This window comes from Equus asinus, chromosome 9, assembly GCF_041296235.1.
Source record: "Equus asinus isolate D_3611 breed Donkey chromosome 9, EquAss-T2T_v2, whole genome shotgun sequence".
In the NCBI taxonomy this organism is placed as follows: domain Eukaryota; kingdom Metazoa; phylum Chordata; class Mammalia; order Perissodactyla; family Equidae; genus Equus; species Equus asinus.
Window position 1 is genome coordinate 31,110,967 of NC_091798.1, and position 15,939 is coordinate 31,126,905.

At 44.6% G+C, this 15,939-nt stretch overlaps 1 protein-coding gene across 8 annotated transcripts in view; it reads right to left on the reverse strand.

Annotated features, from left to right (window-relative positions):
• ABLIM3 (actin binding LIM protein family member 3) overlaps window positions 1-15,939 on the reverse strand; it is a 109,761-nt gene that overhangs the window by 85,575 nt on the left and 8,247 nt on the right. Inside the window, exon 1 of one of the 8 annotated variants that reach the window (XM_070517218.1) lies at window positions 12,193-12,339. The exons of the other annotated variants lie outside the window; for them this stretch is intronic. Coding sequence (XP_070373319.1) covers window positions 12,193-12,199 — 7 coding nt within the window. The 5' untranslated portion in view covers window positions 12,200-12,339. Of the gene's footprint in view, window positions 1-12,192; window positions 12,340-15,939 lie in introns of those variants that run through there. 8 annotated transcript variants of the gene reach the window in all.

Below are 15,939 nucleotides of genomic sequence, written 5' to 3' on the forward strand. Positions count from 1 at the left end.
TCACGATGGCATGTTTTGCTGCATGAGTGTTTCTCAAAGTGACCAGCTAACCACCTGCTTCAGAATCATCTGGGGAGGTGATGTGGATTGTCTAAACGCAGACTCCTGAGCCCTACCCCAGACCTACTGAATCAGACTTTAAATTTCAAACAAGCTCCTCTGGAAAGTCTTTAGTTCCCTAAAGGCTGAGAACCCTTGGGTTAGTGACTAGAAGACTCACACAATCTTTGGCAGTGAGATGAGAATTTTAGAAATCTTGGTATCTGATATTAATGAGTATCAAAATTGCTGTCATAGATAACGTGCCAATATCCTTCAGAGTATTACAAACTATATTTTCTCCAATGTGTTTGCCAACCTTCACAGATGTTTAAAAACGTCAACTGGCAATGAAATAATGTCTTAATGCAGGTAGATTAAACACAGATTTAATTCACTCAGTCCTGGCAGATGGTTTTTCTTTTCTAAAGTTGTCATTTCTTTTAGGAAGAGCTGTTTCTGGTCTGTTATTAGAGCTAGCCCCCACCAGGCTGACATGAACAACAAAGGCAGCTGTGCGGGCAGAGAGATGAGCGAATGTGTTTTCTCTCTCTCACCTGTAGGTCTCAGAGCCAGCCTGTGATGGTGTCACTTGTCCAAACCAAAGTCAGTGCTTCAACATGATGAACCCTGAACTTCATCATTGGCCCTCTCATAAACACTCTCATGTCTATCCATTACTTAGCCATGTAGATGGATCCCTTACATAGCTCTCCAGGTCAGCCTTTTTTCTCCATCTCCACCAGCTCTGTCCCAGCCACAAGCACCTCTCAGCTGGACCATCACAGTGGGCTTCCTACCCCACATCTTTTCTAGATCAGTGCTTCTCAACTAGGGGCAATTCTCTGATCCCCCAGACCCCATCCACCAGTTGTCACTTGACAACGCCTAGAGACACTTTTGGTTGTCACAACTGAAATGGGTGTGTGTGTGTTACTGGCATCTAGTGGGTAGAGGCCAGGGATGCTGCTAAACATCTTACAATGCAGAAAATAGTTCCTCCCTCTCCCAACAAGGAATTACCTGGTCCAAGATGTCAATAGTGCCAGGGTTGAGAAATCCTGCTTCAGATGGACCCTACATCCCACAGATCTCAGCAAAGGCCCTTCACTGACTTCCCTCAATAGTACAAACCCTACTGTTATTGGCTGTCACAGTGCTGGGTACTCTCCCTTGATTGCATTTTTCAGTATGTACTGATATAATTAGTTGTGATTATTTGTTTAATCTCTTTTTTCTCCATTAGACTGTAAGCTTCATGACGGCAGGGATGGTATCTATTGAGTTCACTTCTCTAGACTTAACGCCAGACACACTATCTGCCCAGAGCAGGCTCACAATAACCATTTCTAAAATAAATAGAACTATGCGCAAATTCATGTGCAATCATGAAACACAATGGTTAGCACAGCTCTTGCCTACAAGAAAATCACATTCTTGTAGGGACTATCTGAAAAATCCTTATTACAAGACGAGAAGTATTTTGTAGCATAAGAGCACAATGACAGCAGTTCTGAAACTTTCTGGTCTCAGGACTCCTCCACACACTTAAAATTCCTTGTGAACCTCAAAGAGCTTTTGTTTCGGTGAGTTCTACCTATTGGTATCTATTGTATTAGAAATATCTGAGGATTTTTAAAAAACAGAAAAACAAAAGCACACATTCCATTAGCTGTCAGAGTGATGATTTCATCGTACATCACCTCTGGAAAACCCCACTGTATCCTTGTGAGACCATGAGAGTGAAAAAGGCAAAAACCTTCTTAGGATTGTTACAGAAATAGTGTTGATCCTGTGGACCGCCCCGAGAATCTCAGGGATTCTCAGGGGTCCCTGGAACATCTTTGAAACTGATGTACTACAGGAATCCTGATGCTATAGAGATAACTTCCTGCAGAGGAATCCAGGCAAGCTACTTGGAAATGCCCCAACTGAACAGGCCCTTGCGAGATCTGTGACATTGGGACACCCAGCACAGACACACACCTCTTCTGCTCACCCACTGCATGGTTCTACAGCAAGAGTGGGCAAACCATGGCTCGAAATTCAATTCTGGCCCACTTGCCTACCTTTGTAAATAAAGTTTTATTGGAAAACAGGCATGCTCATTCATTTATGTTTTGTCTATGGCTACTTTTATGCTAAAATATCAGAGTTGAGTAGTTATAACAGAGCCCCCACATGACCCACAAAGCCTAAGATATTCACTATCTGGCCCTTTCCAGAAAAAGGTTGCCAATTCCTCTTCTTTAGAATATTTATAAAGGAAAATATTTCTGTCAAAAATAAACCTGATGTTGAATGACTTTTTTTAAAATGTACCTCCTGACTCCTTAATTGGACTGAGGGTTAGCAAGTGGGTAAGGAAGGTAGGAAAGAACATATCTCCATCAGGTGGGGTAAAAAGACCAGTAGTTTGGCGAGCAATACTGAGACCTTTGACTTCTAATCCTCCAACACACTGGGAGACTCAGGGCAAGTCACTTATCCATTTGGGGATGCTGAGGATGGACAGACAGGGAAAACTTTCCCAACAGACTGAGCTGCCCAGAGGTGACAGATAGGAATCAGATCTTTGGGAATCAGATGGATAATTGTATTAAATTAGGGAGCATAAACTCCTTAAGGGTGTAGGTGGGTCATGCAAATGAGCGAGTGGGCTGGAGTAAGACAAAGGGAGTGGGAGACTCTACCCAAACACGCATGGCCCCTACTTGGTTTTAAGTGATTCCTACCACGTAGGGACAAGGGCTCAGTGAAACCAGAAATCTGGATTTTAGAGTAAAATCTCTGAGTTTTTACAGCTTGGCTCAAATATTAAAAAAATAAAAAAGAATACTATGTGAGCCAAATAAAACACATTTATGGGTCATTTTGTTACCCAGGCCACTAGGATAAGATGAATTTTAGTGCCTTTGCCAGCTTAAATATGCTTTGAGTCTAAGGAAAAAAAAAGCAACCTGTATTTATTGAGGGTCTTTTGATTTTCAGTGTCGTGACATCTTATCAATCAGTTTGGTACTGAACAGCAGTCAGGACTAGAACCCAAGACTTCTGATGCCAAGCCTAGTGTTCATGCTATGGTTGCAGGATCCACAGCACCAGAAAAAAGATCTGAACTTAGCAGATGGACTGGGTGGAATGAAAGGGAAATGGGCAGTGAAGGCAGAAGAGCTAGCCGGACTGAGTGAGCAGGGAGAGAGCTCAGAAGCAGGAGCTGTGCTAGGCATGACTAGGGCCGAAGAGATAGACAAGACAGTCCATTTGCATCTCAAGAGCAGCTGACTCCACCCAGACCTTCCCTTGACTCCAAAGGTCCAGGAGCCAATAGACTCCTGTTTAACTTGAGCTAGTTTGAACTGGGTTTGGTCACTTGCAATCTAAGAATTCTTACCAAGTCTTATGGAGGGGATTCAAATTTTGCACTACTGCAGCACAAAAGCAGCCATAGACAATATGTAAATGAATGGGCATGGCCCAGTTCCAATAAGACTTTGTTTACAAAGATAGGCCATGGACTAGAATTGACCTTCGAGCCAGTGTGCCCACCTCTGCTATAGACTCATACAATGGGCTAGCAGAAAAATTGTGTGTTTATGCTGAGTGTCCTGATGTAAGCCATCTTTCAAGGCCAGCTCAGAGGTTATTTGGCTGGTTTATTAGTGTAGATGATCTCAAAGATCCCTACCCACTATGAGATTCAAGGATGCTTTGGTCTGACTTTGTCTCGAGGATATAAGGTAGAGTCTCCACCTCCGATTCAAGCCGTGTTTGGAATGGAAAGTACCCTCCAACTATAAATACCAGTTCTGTAACTGAGCATATGTTGGTGGAAGCCTCAATTCATAGTGAGCCAGTTAAAATGCAAGGAAGGGACAGCTAGCAGATCTTTCCAGTTAGAGTCCAGGCTGTTAATTACTTTCGTAAAAGAAATACATAAACATACAGATGGCAATTGTAGTAAATACGATCATCTACATATAAATATCAAAATCCAACCCATTCCTCAAGGCCTATCTCATATGCAACATTCTTCTAGAAATACTTCCAGATTCTCCCCTCACCCTCCTCGAAATATGAGCTCTCTTTCTTTAAAATCTCATGGCATGTACTTCTTATGACTAAGCAGTGGTTCTCAAACTGTAGCACGCATCAGAATCCTTGAATGTCTCGTCAAAACACAGATTGCTCGGCTCCACTCCCAGGGTGTCTGATTCACTAGGTCTAGGGTAGGGGCTGAGAATTCGCATTTCTAACAAGCTCCCAGGTGATGCTGACACTGCTGGTCCGACGACCACATTTTGAGAGCCACTGACCTAGAGCGTAGTCCACCCTATAACATCGTTACTTTTGTGCTTCCTCGTTATCCCTAGCAGATTGTAAATTACTTGAGGAGAGAGCTACTCAAGTCTATAGACCCTGGAGTATTCTTGCGGACAGTCTACAAACATTTAGACACACCCAGGGGATGAGATGAAGAGTTAAGTTTTTGGTCAGGATGAACTTGACAGCTGTTTCCTACAACAGGTATCGCTTGAGCCCACAAGGAAGGCAAATGCAACAGACCTGTTCCCAAGAAGTAACCGGCACAGGAAATTTCTGTGGCTAAACCACGCTGTAATAGAAATCACAACACGGTCAAGTTCAACATTCTGGTGGAAGACCAAAACCCAAATGAAATCCATCAAATGCTTATGTAACTTTTCCTATACTTAACGTGGTGGCTATGTGTGTGAGGGGGACAGTAGGGGGTGTACAATGTCAAATAATAGAAGTGCTCAAGGTTATCCAACTACCCTTCATAGGGAATCCAAGAAAAAAAGTATGCTTGGAATCAGACCGTGACAGCATCTGGAGATAGGGTCTTTAAAGAGATGATTAAGTTAAAAAGAGGTCATATGGGTGGGCTGTAACCCAATATGAATGGTGTCCTTTTAAGAAGAGGAGATGAGGACACAGACATGCACAGAGGGGGACCATGTGAAGACACAGGAAGAAGATGGCCATCTACAAGCCAAGGAGAGAGGCCTCAGAAGAAACCAACTCTTTTGACACCTTGATCTCAGACTTTCAGCCTCCAGAACTATCATAAAATAAATTTCATTGTTAAAGTGACTGCTATGTAGTATTGCGCTGTGGCAACTCTAGCAAACTAATACGGACTCCAAATCATTATTTTAAATAGTAGAAAGACTATAAAAGCTGTCAGGGAATCAAGACTATGCCATGCCCCTCGAGTAGAAGATGCCCCGCACCATCTACCCCTAGTCTCAGCCCTCTTATCTCTGAGGATGCCAACAGGTCCTAACCAACCTCCTTTCTCCACTCATTCCCCACACAGTAGCCTGACTGATGCTTTCAAAATGCAAATCCAATGATGCTTAACTCCAATCCCACCACCTCCGGTGGCATTTAACACCATTCAATGGCTTCACTTTGCTCTTGGGATAAAGCCAGACTCCTTGCCATGGGCCACAAGGCCCTACATGGCCGGGTCCCTGCCAGTCTCCCCCATCTCACCTCAGACGCCCCTCCCCTTTGGCAGTAGATGACAGCCACACTGGCTTTCTTTCTTTTCCCTCAAACCCATCCTGCTCCATCTCAACAGTGGGAGATACCCACTCCAACACAGACATGCCAGAGGTGCTTCCACGGTCAGATGTTTTACACATCCTGGAACATGCATTCCAAGGCGGATGGCTTTCAGCAGGAAGAAGTCGTGACTGCTCATACCCCACTGCCTTTGTCAAGTTAGTCACCGGAAGAAACTGTCTAAGGAGCAGCTGAAAAGCGTCAGAGCATTGAGCGAGGGGAGGAGGAAAAAGGGAGGCCTACCGAGATGTATGCAGAATGTTCTTCCCAAACTAGACCTGGGTGAATCCTGGTGCTGGGCACCATTCATCTGAGAACTGTAAAAGGAGCTGAAGGGTGAAATTCTGGGCCTGTCGGCCAAAATGAGCCACCTGTTCTGATAGGCATGATGAAAGGGCTCTTTCTTTTTGGTCTGGGTGGCTCACTGCCCTTCCAGACACAAAGAGAAGAGCAAAGCGTCTATCCTATGGTCACTCTCCTGTGTCTCTTTTTATCATCATTTAATTATAGAGACCATGCTTTCTGAACGAGATGCTGAAATGCATGGTTGGATGCATGGCCTAAGAATGGGATGAAATACTTGAATTTCGGACAATTGCTTCTAAGGAGACTAGACTAAAGAGTCTAGTGTCCTTTACCTTCTTGACTCTTTACCTTCCCCATTTAGTGTAACCCCAATAAAGCTGGATTTGCCTTGTGCTCAATTTCTGTACAGAATTGTACTAAATTTTAATGATTCAAAGAAACATAGCCAGCAACCAAAAGTAATAAAAAAACAATTCAAATATATTTTGCCTTCTCTTTCAAAGAACAGCCAAGGGAAGAAGGCATCTACTTAATAACGAGTACAACAAAGGCTAACTCAGGCCTTCCTCATTCACGGCCTCAATTGATCATCACCAAACATATGAGTCTGGGCTGCTGGGGATCAGTCTGCCCATTTTACAGATGAGAAAACCAAGGCTTAGGGAACTGAAGAGATGTGCCCAGTCTCCAACACACGCCTTCGGATCCCCAGTTCAGCGAGCTTTCTTTTCTACACTTGTGCACATGCACACACATACACGCACCACTAGACTCCCTTTCCATCATTCTGCAACCTAAAATACTGCTTTTTATTTCCCGGTACTACGGCCAGCAGAAAATGATTACTGCCAATATAACTTCAAGGAATCCCGAGAGATTCATTAACATTTGACTCCCAAAGCCCAGTTAAGTGTGGAGCTCAGATAAGAAGGAGCACCCATCAGTGAAGCCTACAAGCATTTCACTCTCTCAGCCTCTCTAAGCCAGACTAATGCCTCAAAAAAAAAAAAAAAAATCCTACCAGAATACCCCTCTTCTAGCCAAAGAGGCATTCTGTCCCCAGTCGACTCCAGAAACCCTGGTACAATAATTAACATGTGGGCCAGAGGCCCATACTCATTGGCACAGGACAGATTCTCAGATGAGAAACAGAAGCCCCAAATCCCACTCACATAAAGGGCTTATTGACATTATCTGCTGAACAGAATACGGATTTCAAGGGAGACAGCAAGACAGAGAGAAAGCAGAATTTGGGCTGTGGAGGAAGTAGGCAGGGGAGGAGGTAGACTTCTCCCCTATTTCAAAGCCCCTTAGATTTTCCCCAGGGCATTCTCTAAGTTCATACTCCCAAGTGGACTTTGCTCCACGTTAAGGAGCATTTCCCCATAACACTGATGTCACAGAAGCCAAGATAATCCAGGTCAGCAAACACATTCCTGTTGTGAAACAGAAGGTTTCAGAGAGCTCCCACGGGCAGATTGGCCATGGGTGATGCCCAGGTGACCCGGGCTCCAGAGCAGCAGCTCGACTGGGGCTAACTCCAGGGAGAGAAATGGCCTCAGTGAGGGCAATGGCATTCAGATCCAGAAAACCCAAAATGGTTTGATTATTAGAGGGAGAGAGAGGGGGAGGATTAGAGCTAAAAGGGCCCATGACAGGCTACAGCAGTGAAAAGTGCCAAATAAGAAGATGGATGTGGACATAGGCATTTATGCCATTTGCTCTGTGGCCTTGTGCTGGGTGTGGGATGTGGATGGCCCTGGAGATGGAGGACCATCCCTGCATGTGAGATAGTTAGCCTGTTTGTGCTTCAGACTCTTCTCAACCTGGAGATACAGCCAGAACCCCAGGTTATAGCCCAACAGAGGGATCACAAAGCATAGTGGTGAACAGAAAGTGTTCCTAAGATGGCCTAATGTTTCCCTGAGTCCCTTGATCCAAAAAGCTCTTCTCGAGTGAGCACACTACAGTGACACTAGCATTATTCTGATGTCACTTTTCTGGCACCCACCAAGCACGGGGACAGATCTGGCTCCCAGCAGAAAGTCCCCAGTCAGCACAAAGAGATTTTAAAGTCCATGCACTAAAACTCACATTTGTTGGCGCACTTATTTATTCAGCAATATTTACTGGATAATTTCTATGTGCTAACGACTGAAGATAGATACACTTGTGAATAAAACCAGCAGGTTTCCCATCCTTTGGGAGTTTACAAGTCTGTGGGAAAGATACACAGTAAGTAAATAAACAAATAAATAGATAATTATGAAGTGTGACAAGTAGAATGAAGACAATGAACAAGGGATGGGTCAGGCAATCTGAAGATAAAACATTTCAGCTAAGACTGTAAGGATGTGAGGAAGCCAGCCATGGAAGACCAGGGGGAAAACAATGCAGGTGGAGAAACAGCATGTACAAGGGCCCTGAGACTGGAAAGCACGTAGTGAGTTCAGGGAGGCCAGTGCAGCTGGAAAATTGGGGCCAGGGAGAGATCTGCACGAAATAAGTTGGAGAGGAGGCTCTTGAAAGGTACAATGCTTAAAAATTTACCAAGCACCTTCTCAGGTTTTATTATAGTTGAAATAGCCTTCTGAGGTAAGCAAGGCTGATAGGATGGACCCATTGAACTAATGAGGATACTAGAAGGTGTCAGAGTTAGTAGGAGAGCTGAGATTTGGAGTCAGTTCTTCTGTTTCTAAGCCTAGGAATCTTTTAAAGGGTTTTATATATATATGAATTTGGTTTAATTTACAAATATCAAAATATATAGCTCTTAAATACAATGAGTTTTGACAAATAAGTCCATGTAAACAACGTCTCAATCAAGATAGGGTACATTTCCATCACCCCAGGGAATTTGCTGCGACTTTTTGCAATCAGTCTCTCCTCCCCACAACCAGAGGCAAACTCTGTTATGCTCCCCACCCACGCAGAGTAGTTTTGCCTGTTCTTGAACTTCATATAATGGAATCATGCAACATAGCCTCTTTTACATCTGGATTCTTTTCCTCAGCATGTTTTTGAGATTCATTCATGCTATGGCATGTATCAATAGTTTGCCCATTTTTTTGCTGAGCAGTATTCCATCGTGTAAATGTAACACAATTTGTATTCCCATTTGTCCATAGATGAACATATGGGTTGTTTCTAGCTTTGGGATACTATGAATTAAGCTGCCAGGAACATTCTTACACAAATCTTTTTTGCAGATATATGTTTTCCTCTCTCATGGGTAAATACCTAGGGGTGGAGTTGCTGGATCATAGGCAGGTGTATGCTGGGTTTTTATAAAACTGCCTGACAGTTTTCCAAAGTCATTGTAGCATTTGATATTCCCACCAACAATGTATGAGAAATTTTAGCCATTTTGGTGGGTGTAAAGAGGTGGTTTTAATTTGCATTTCCCTGATGACTAATGATGCTCAGCACTTTTTGTATGCTCACAGATCATTTATATATGCTCTCTTGTGAAGTGTCTGTTGGAATTTCTTGCCCATTTTTGCTGCTTTTAGTGTTCTAAGAAGTCATTGCCTACCTCAAGGTCATACGATACTCTCCTATAGTTTCTTCTAGAAGCTGTATAGTTTTAGCGTTTAGTTTATTTAGGTCTATGAGCTATTAAATTAATTTTTGTGTGTTGACTAGTGATGGACAGGCTTGCATAAATGAGGATTCCTTTACTTTTATTTTACTTTTTGTTGTGGCATAATTTGGTTAGAGTCAAGTGTACAAATCTTAAGTGTAAAGCTCAAAATTTTTTTACATACGTATGCATCTACGTAACCACATTTGGATCATTTGAGGACATCTTTTTAATGTCAAAAACATTTGTTAGTCTCTCTATATTAGTATTATATTTAAGTAACAGTTATGGTAGCTTGTTGTCATACTGAATTTTCTCAACCACATTCATTTGACAGAGTATTACGTATTTGAAGCTTGGTGCACACAAGGATTTGTAAGCTCCAGCAATAATTCTCTGGCTCCCCAGTGCTTTGTAGCTTACAGTTGGGGAGCAGATACACTGTACCCTCCTGACACATGACTCCAGTCCTCAAGGAGCTTATAAGCTAAGAGGAGTGCTAGGAAACGCACATGAATAAGCCATGTTGACTTACAGCAAATGACCCATAACCATAAGAATGTTTCAAACCAGGGCTAGGGACCTCAGAAGAGGAAATAAAATCTCTTCAGGAGTGGATGAGAGGAAACTAAAATGGCAAAGTCTTTTAGCCTAAAGATGGCTAGGATTTTGATAAATGAGGGTAATTGTAGGCGGTAAGTGCCAATGGGAAGAATGGTAAAAAATAAAAAACCCAATGTGCTTTAGTTAGGATCCTTTTCATTGTAATTTACAGAAACCCAACTGAAACTAGTTTAAGCATAAAGGGAATCTGTTGGTTCTTGCAAGTGGGAGATCTGGGAGGTGGGGAGTGGTAGGTAGCCTCTGGCTTCGGGTCTGCCTGGATTCAGGGACTTCACTACATGGTCAGAGTGACTCTCTATTTTTCAGACAGCTTCTTCCCATATATTGGACAAGAATGCCCACTGGTATCCCTGGACCCTCATCTTCTCGGCTTAGCAACCTTATTGGAATGAATACTTCTCCTCCCCAATATCTCCCTATCCAATTTCCCAGAATACTCTGGTTGGCCTCTCTTGGGTCTAAGGTCCACTGACAAACAAATCCTTGGGCCAAGGTAAATGGGATAGTCTGATTGGCTAGACTAGGTCATGTGCCATCCCCTGGGGGAGGGGCAGAACACTACAACCGACAGCCCACTAGTGCTACATGGAGCTGGAGGGAAGTTCTTGCAAAGAATCAGAAGAAGGGATGATAAAACATGCTGGACAGACAATCTGGCTACTGTCTTTCATTACAAAGGAATGTGCGCTTTGAGCAGGAAATGTGAATGGGGAGCAAAGCAGGAGGAGACTTTGCTCTGGACATTGAAGCACTGGCATGGAATTGCCCAGTGCGTCTTTTCCCAAGTGGGAGAGTCTCTGGCCTGAGTATCTTTCTCTGCAGCCCAAGAGCTGTCTACTGAACAGATCCCCGGGCAGCCTGTGCAGCCTGGCATTTAGTGGACACTTGACAAGAGTCATATAATACCTGAGTGTGAATTATGGGGTTGCCGAACATGAAGGCAGCACAAAGCATGGAGACAGCTTTGTAGGGTCCTTTCTGCGTCTATCTTTCCAGTGCATCACCTCTATCATATTTGAAGCAAACTCCTCTTGTAGTTACAAAGATGAACTAACCAAGAGGGATTAGGCATTTCTGTGTCATCATTTTGCATCGGAATGTCAAAGTTGGAAGAGATCTTAGAAGTCATCTAGTATAGGGGTCAGCAAACTCTGGCCCAAGGGCCAAATCACTCTCCACCTATATTTTTGTAAATAAATTTTGATGGGACTGCAGCCTTGTCATTTGATTACACATCGTCTAGGGCTGCTTTCATGCCACAGAGACCACATGGCCTACAAAGCTCAAAATATTTACTACCTGGCCATTTACAGAAAAAGGGTGCCAACCCCTGGTCTAGGATGACATGCTCCCTCCTCTAACAGCCTCTGTGACGTTAATTTTACCTCTGACTCATGCCTAGGATCAAAAGAGACAAATTCATGGAAAGTTTAGAATGATGTATAAGAAAGTACTTCTTAAGTGTTAGTAAACACAAGTCCTGGGCAATCAATACTTTGTTCCCTTTTCCCAAAGGAATGATCAAGAGGTGACTGTGTCCTCACAATACCAGGTGTTGATTAATTTGTATATTTAAAGGGGTCTTCCCAACACATTCAAGTGTATTTCATTACTTTACCACCATTAATCATTACAGAGCATTTTCCATGTGCCAAGCATCTTCATCTTACACCACTTCGTTCACTCAGTGTTGCCCTAACATTCCCATCTTGTGAGGAAACTGAAGCTTTGGAGGCAAAGCAAGTCACCGAAGGCTGCACAGCTAGTAAGTGGCTGAGCTGGAATTTGAACCCAGGCCGTCTGACTCCACAGCTCAAGTGCTTATCAAATACACTAGCTAGGCATCTCGATTTAGTCAGTAACCTAGTTTTCAAAGTATCAGTTCTCAGAGTCGCAGAAATCAGAATCAGATAACAGGTCCAACTGTGGGCAAAAGAGGAGGAATGCCAACAGTAATGCACAGCCAGCTACAGAACCACTGCCATCCTCTCTGCACCCCACGCCCTCCCCTCTCATCCACTCACACCTGCGCACTGCGCTTAGCCTACCTCTCATGGCCTCTGGGCTCTCTGATCCATCAGGTACGTGTTGCCAGGGAGAGCGTCCTGAATAATGCACAGCTCTGGTCGGGTCACAGCTCAGCTCAGAACCTCTCAGGGCTCCTCATTGGCCATAGACTGTAACCAACACTGTCTAGCCTGGCACTGAAAACTCTCAAAGACCTGATCCTCACCAGCTCGCCAGCTTTATTTCCTCACTGTCCACCTCCTCATACTCTACAGAGTACAGACAAACTGGACTTCCTGACATTTCCCGAAACACTCTGCATCTGTTTATTTCACTGAGCCAAGGGCCCAGGATGCAGAAGTTGTGCAAGAAGCGTTTGTGGAATGCTTGCCCCGGAGAAGGACTGAATAAGCCCGTCTGGAATGCCCCTTCTTTCCCTTCTCCTCCACCTCCAAAAGCTTATTCACCTCTCCAGGTCTTCTCCACAAAGGATCCCCAGGTCTTCCAAAGGAATCTGGCCTGTCCTCCTGTGCACTCTTTCCTTCCCTCTCAACACCCATGATGGTTTCCCATCATGTTACAGCCACACATGCTCACATCCACCCTGGATGATGCTGGAAGGAGGCGATGTGAGGTCATGCTCTCTGTCGTGTGCATCTCCGATCCCACAGTACATGGCACATCGTCATACATAGCGCAGGGATTTATGTCACTGCCCCAGTGAATGCATAAGCAGTGCTGGGACATCCAGCAGGAGACTATAAGACCAGCCACTCCAGTGTACACTTTCCTCCGTGACTCTCCTCACCTTTAAGTAGGAGAAGATGGTGAAAAGGAGGGAGCAGGGAGGAGAGAAAGGAGGCCTCAGAGTCCGATCGACATGCTTTCAAATGCCTGCCCCACCACCTCCTGGCTTGTGTGACGGAAACCAGGTGACTCACCTTTGAACCTCATTTCCCTTTTATGCAAAATGGGGGTATAAATAGTCCTTGTTAAATTCATCCATTCATATATTCATTCAAGGCTTCCTTACTTATTAAATGTGAGATTTGGGATGAATGACCTCTTCTCTGAGCCCGAGTTTCCTCCTCTGTAAAATGAGGATAATATTAGTAACCCTCCCAGGACTTTCATGAAGGTTAAGTGTGTTATGTGTGTGAAGAGCTTGGCACCGTGCCTGGCACACAGCAAATGCTCAACCAACGTGAACTGTTGTTAGTGGTCACCACTCTGATTTTGGAGGACTCAGCAGTGTACAAAACAGACAGGGCTGTCACAGAGCCATCATGTGGCTGACAGTTCAAAAGGGATAAGAGACAGAAATGAAGAAAAAAAACTAATGGATAAAATAATTACCAACCGCCGCGAGTTCAGTGAAGGTTGGTGAGAGCCAATATAACACGGGGACTTCCCTTAGTTGCAGGATGGAGGGAAGGCCCAGGTAGGGCTGTTGCAAGGACTAAACAAATAATATATGTAAACATTGGCACTCAGATAGGCTATAATTGGAAAAGAATGTCTCTTGATTAGAAGGAGGAGAAAAAATTGGTCTGAGGCTAAGACATCTCTGATGGGGGCTGGGCTTCTCTTTGTTCCTGAAATGCTCCCTCCCAGGTCCCTTCTCCCCACATGTAATGGGCCCAGGCTCTGTATCCACCCTTTGAATGAAAGAGTCATGGTCTCTTGAGGTCTCTGCATCATATAATCCTAGCATCACAGGCAATTCTCCTTCCAGAACAACTCATGCTGACTGTGAAAATATCTAATTTTACGGTTGCCTTAGATTGTCTTGGACGGGCAGGGTCTGGACCCCTGGGCTGTTTCCCCAGATTTCAAAAAGCAGGAACAGACCTCGGGCTGCCCCTGCCCCTGCACGCTGAGAGCAGCTTGCTGCAGGAAGATTGGCACTTGGCGGAGTGTGCTTCAGGTGCTTAAAATAGATCAACTGTGTCATTAGACTATGGCAAAGCAGTCGTCTCATTGGCCCTGCTGGGGCTGGGGAGGGCAAGAGATAACAGCCCATGGAGAAAGACCTGTGCTTTGCACAAAATCAAGCAGATGCGAGGAAGAAGCTTTGGAAATGATACAGGCAGTACAGAGTGGAATTCTGCCAGGAGAGGGGGTGGGGCTGCTGCATGAGCCCACAGCGGTAACCACCGCACCGGGAGCAACACTACGGCCAAGAGGAGCCTGTCTGGACCCCTTGTCTGGCTGGTGATACACTTGGAAAAGAGGCTAGAGACTTCCGGGTTGCAGGGCACAAAGTAGCAGCATTGTGTGAAATCGTCAAGGGATCATCCACACTCTCCTGGGGACACAAACCCAATGTGCAGGGCTGACTCTGGCACCTCCCTACCGCTCCTTCAATGCCCTCTCTCTAGCATGTTTCAAGTCTTTCTACCATGCTGGCTGCTCTTGCCTGGGCATGCTCCAGTTGATCACTGTGCACCCTGAACACAATGCTTCACGCACAGCCTAATCAGCATTCTGCAGAGCGGCGCTATGACCTCCTCCTGTCCATGCAGCCTGGAATCGCATTTTCCAGCAGACCACACGGCTCTGTTGCATCCTACTGAACTTGAGATCAACCCACCCCCTCCCCCAACCTTTAACTCTAATGGCTGCCATGTCTGGTGTCGCAGACATTGGGAAATGACGGCTGCTGAGGAGGAGAAGAGTTCAAGTCATATTTGGGAGCTAGGAACGACCAGATGTGGACACAGACTAAACACCAGATAGTGAAGGAAAGAGAAATGTAGACAAGCACTGCTTTGTAATCACTAACTTATGTGCCTGGGTAGATGGAGGTTCTAGCAATTAAGAGGGACCACAGAGTTGAAGTGGGTTTTTTCTTTCAAAGAGAATATTAAATTTTAGGTTGAATTTGAAGTGGGAATATCTTAGCAGACAGTCAGAAAGATGAACCTAGTGTTTAGCAGAGAGATCTGTATCATAAAGAAAAAGAGAGTGGGCTTTTCATAATGAATTAACTCATCAAATATCTTTTGAGCATTTTCCATGTGCCAGGCACTGTGCTTTGCTTTCTATGAATTCTTTACTACTCTGATCTCTTCCAGGGGAATGAAAAAAAGTCTGCCCTCAACTGAAGACATTAGGTAGGGATTATCCATTTTCCCACTCTTCTTTCTCAAGCAGAACCCCATAATGACAGAGGAGAGGTCTTGAGTAGCCATACAGGGTCAGTGTGTGGCCTTTCAGTAATCACTCCTCAGCTGGGTGGCATATGAACTGACCTTACTGTCACAGAGCTCATGCTGTTGACTAGATGTCCTCAACTGGATCAGGCATGTCCCTTGTGTCAGGATAATCACTGGAATAGTTCAGCCTCCCAAAGTACCTGCCTTTGGGCTGGAAAAGGTACCTAGAGCTGGGACCAGTTATCCGGAATTGCCTTCCTTTGGTCTGTGCCCCACCTGCTATTACTAAGTAACTCTGGAAACAAAACTGACCTCTAGGAGATGGGATCTAGATACTGTTTGCCCAACTGTCTCCAACAGGATATGATACCCTTCTGGGAACGGGTCAGCTGGGGAAATAAGGACGTGCTGCAGGGGCTTGCTCACTTCAAGAGGCCTTTAATAGCATGGCAGTGTTAATCAATTGCTACCTCCAGACAGGACTTTCTCCCATCGTAATTAAGAGAGAGGCTGCAATTTCCACATCTCTGTGTGAAGATACACTTCTCCAGGTGCGATGTTATATGGATTGTCTACCAGACAGGGGTTTAAAAATTCAAATCAGGACAGTGGAAAGATAACATAAAAGTA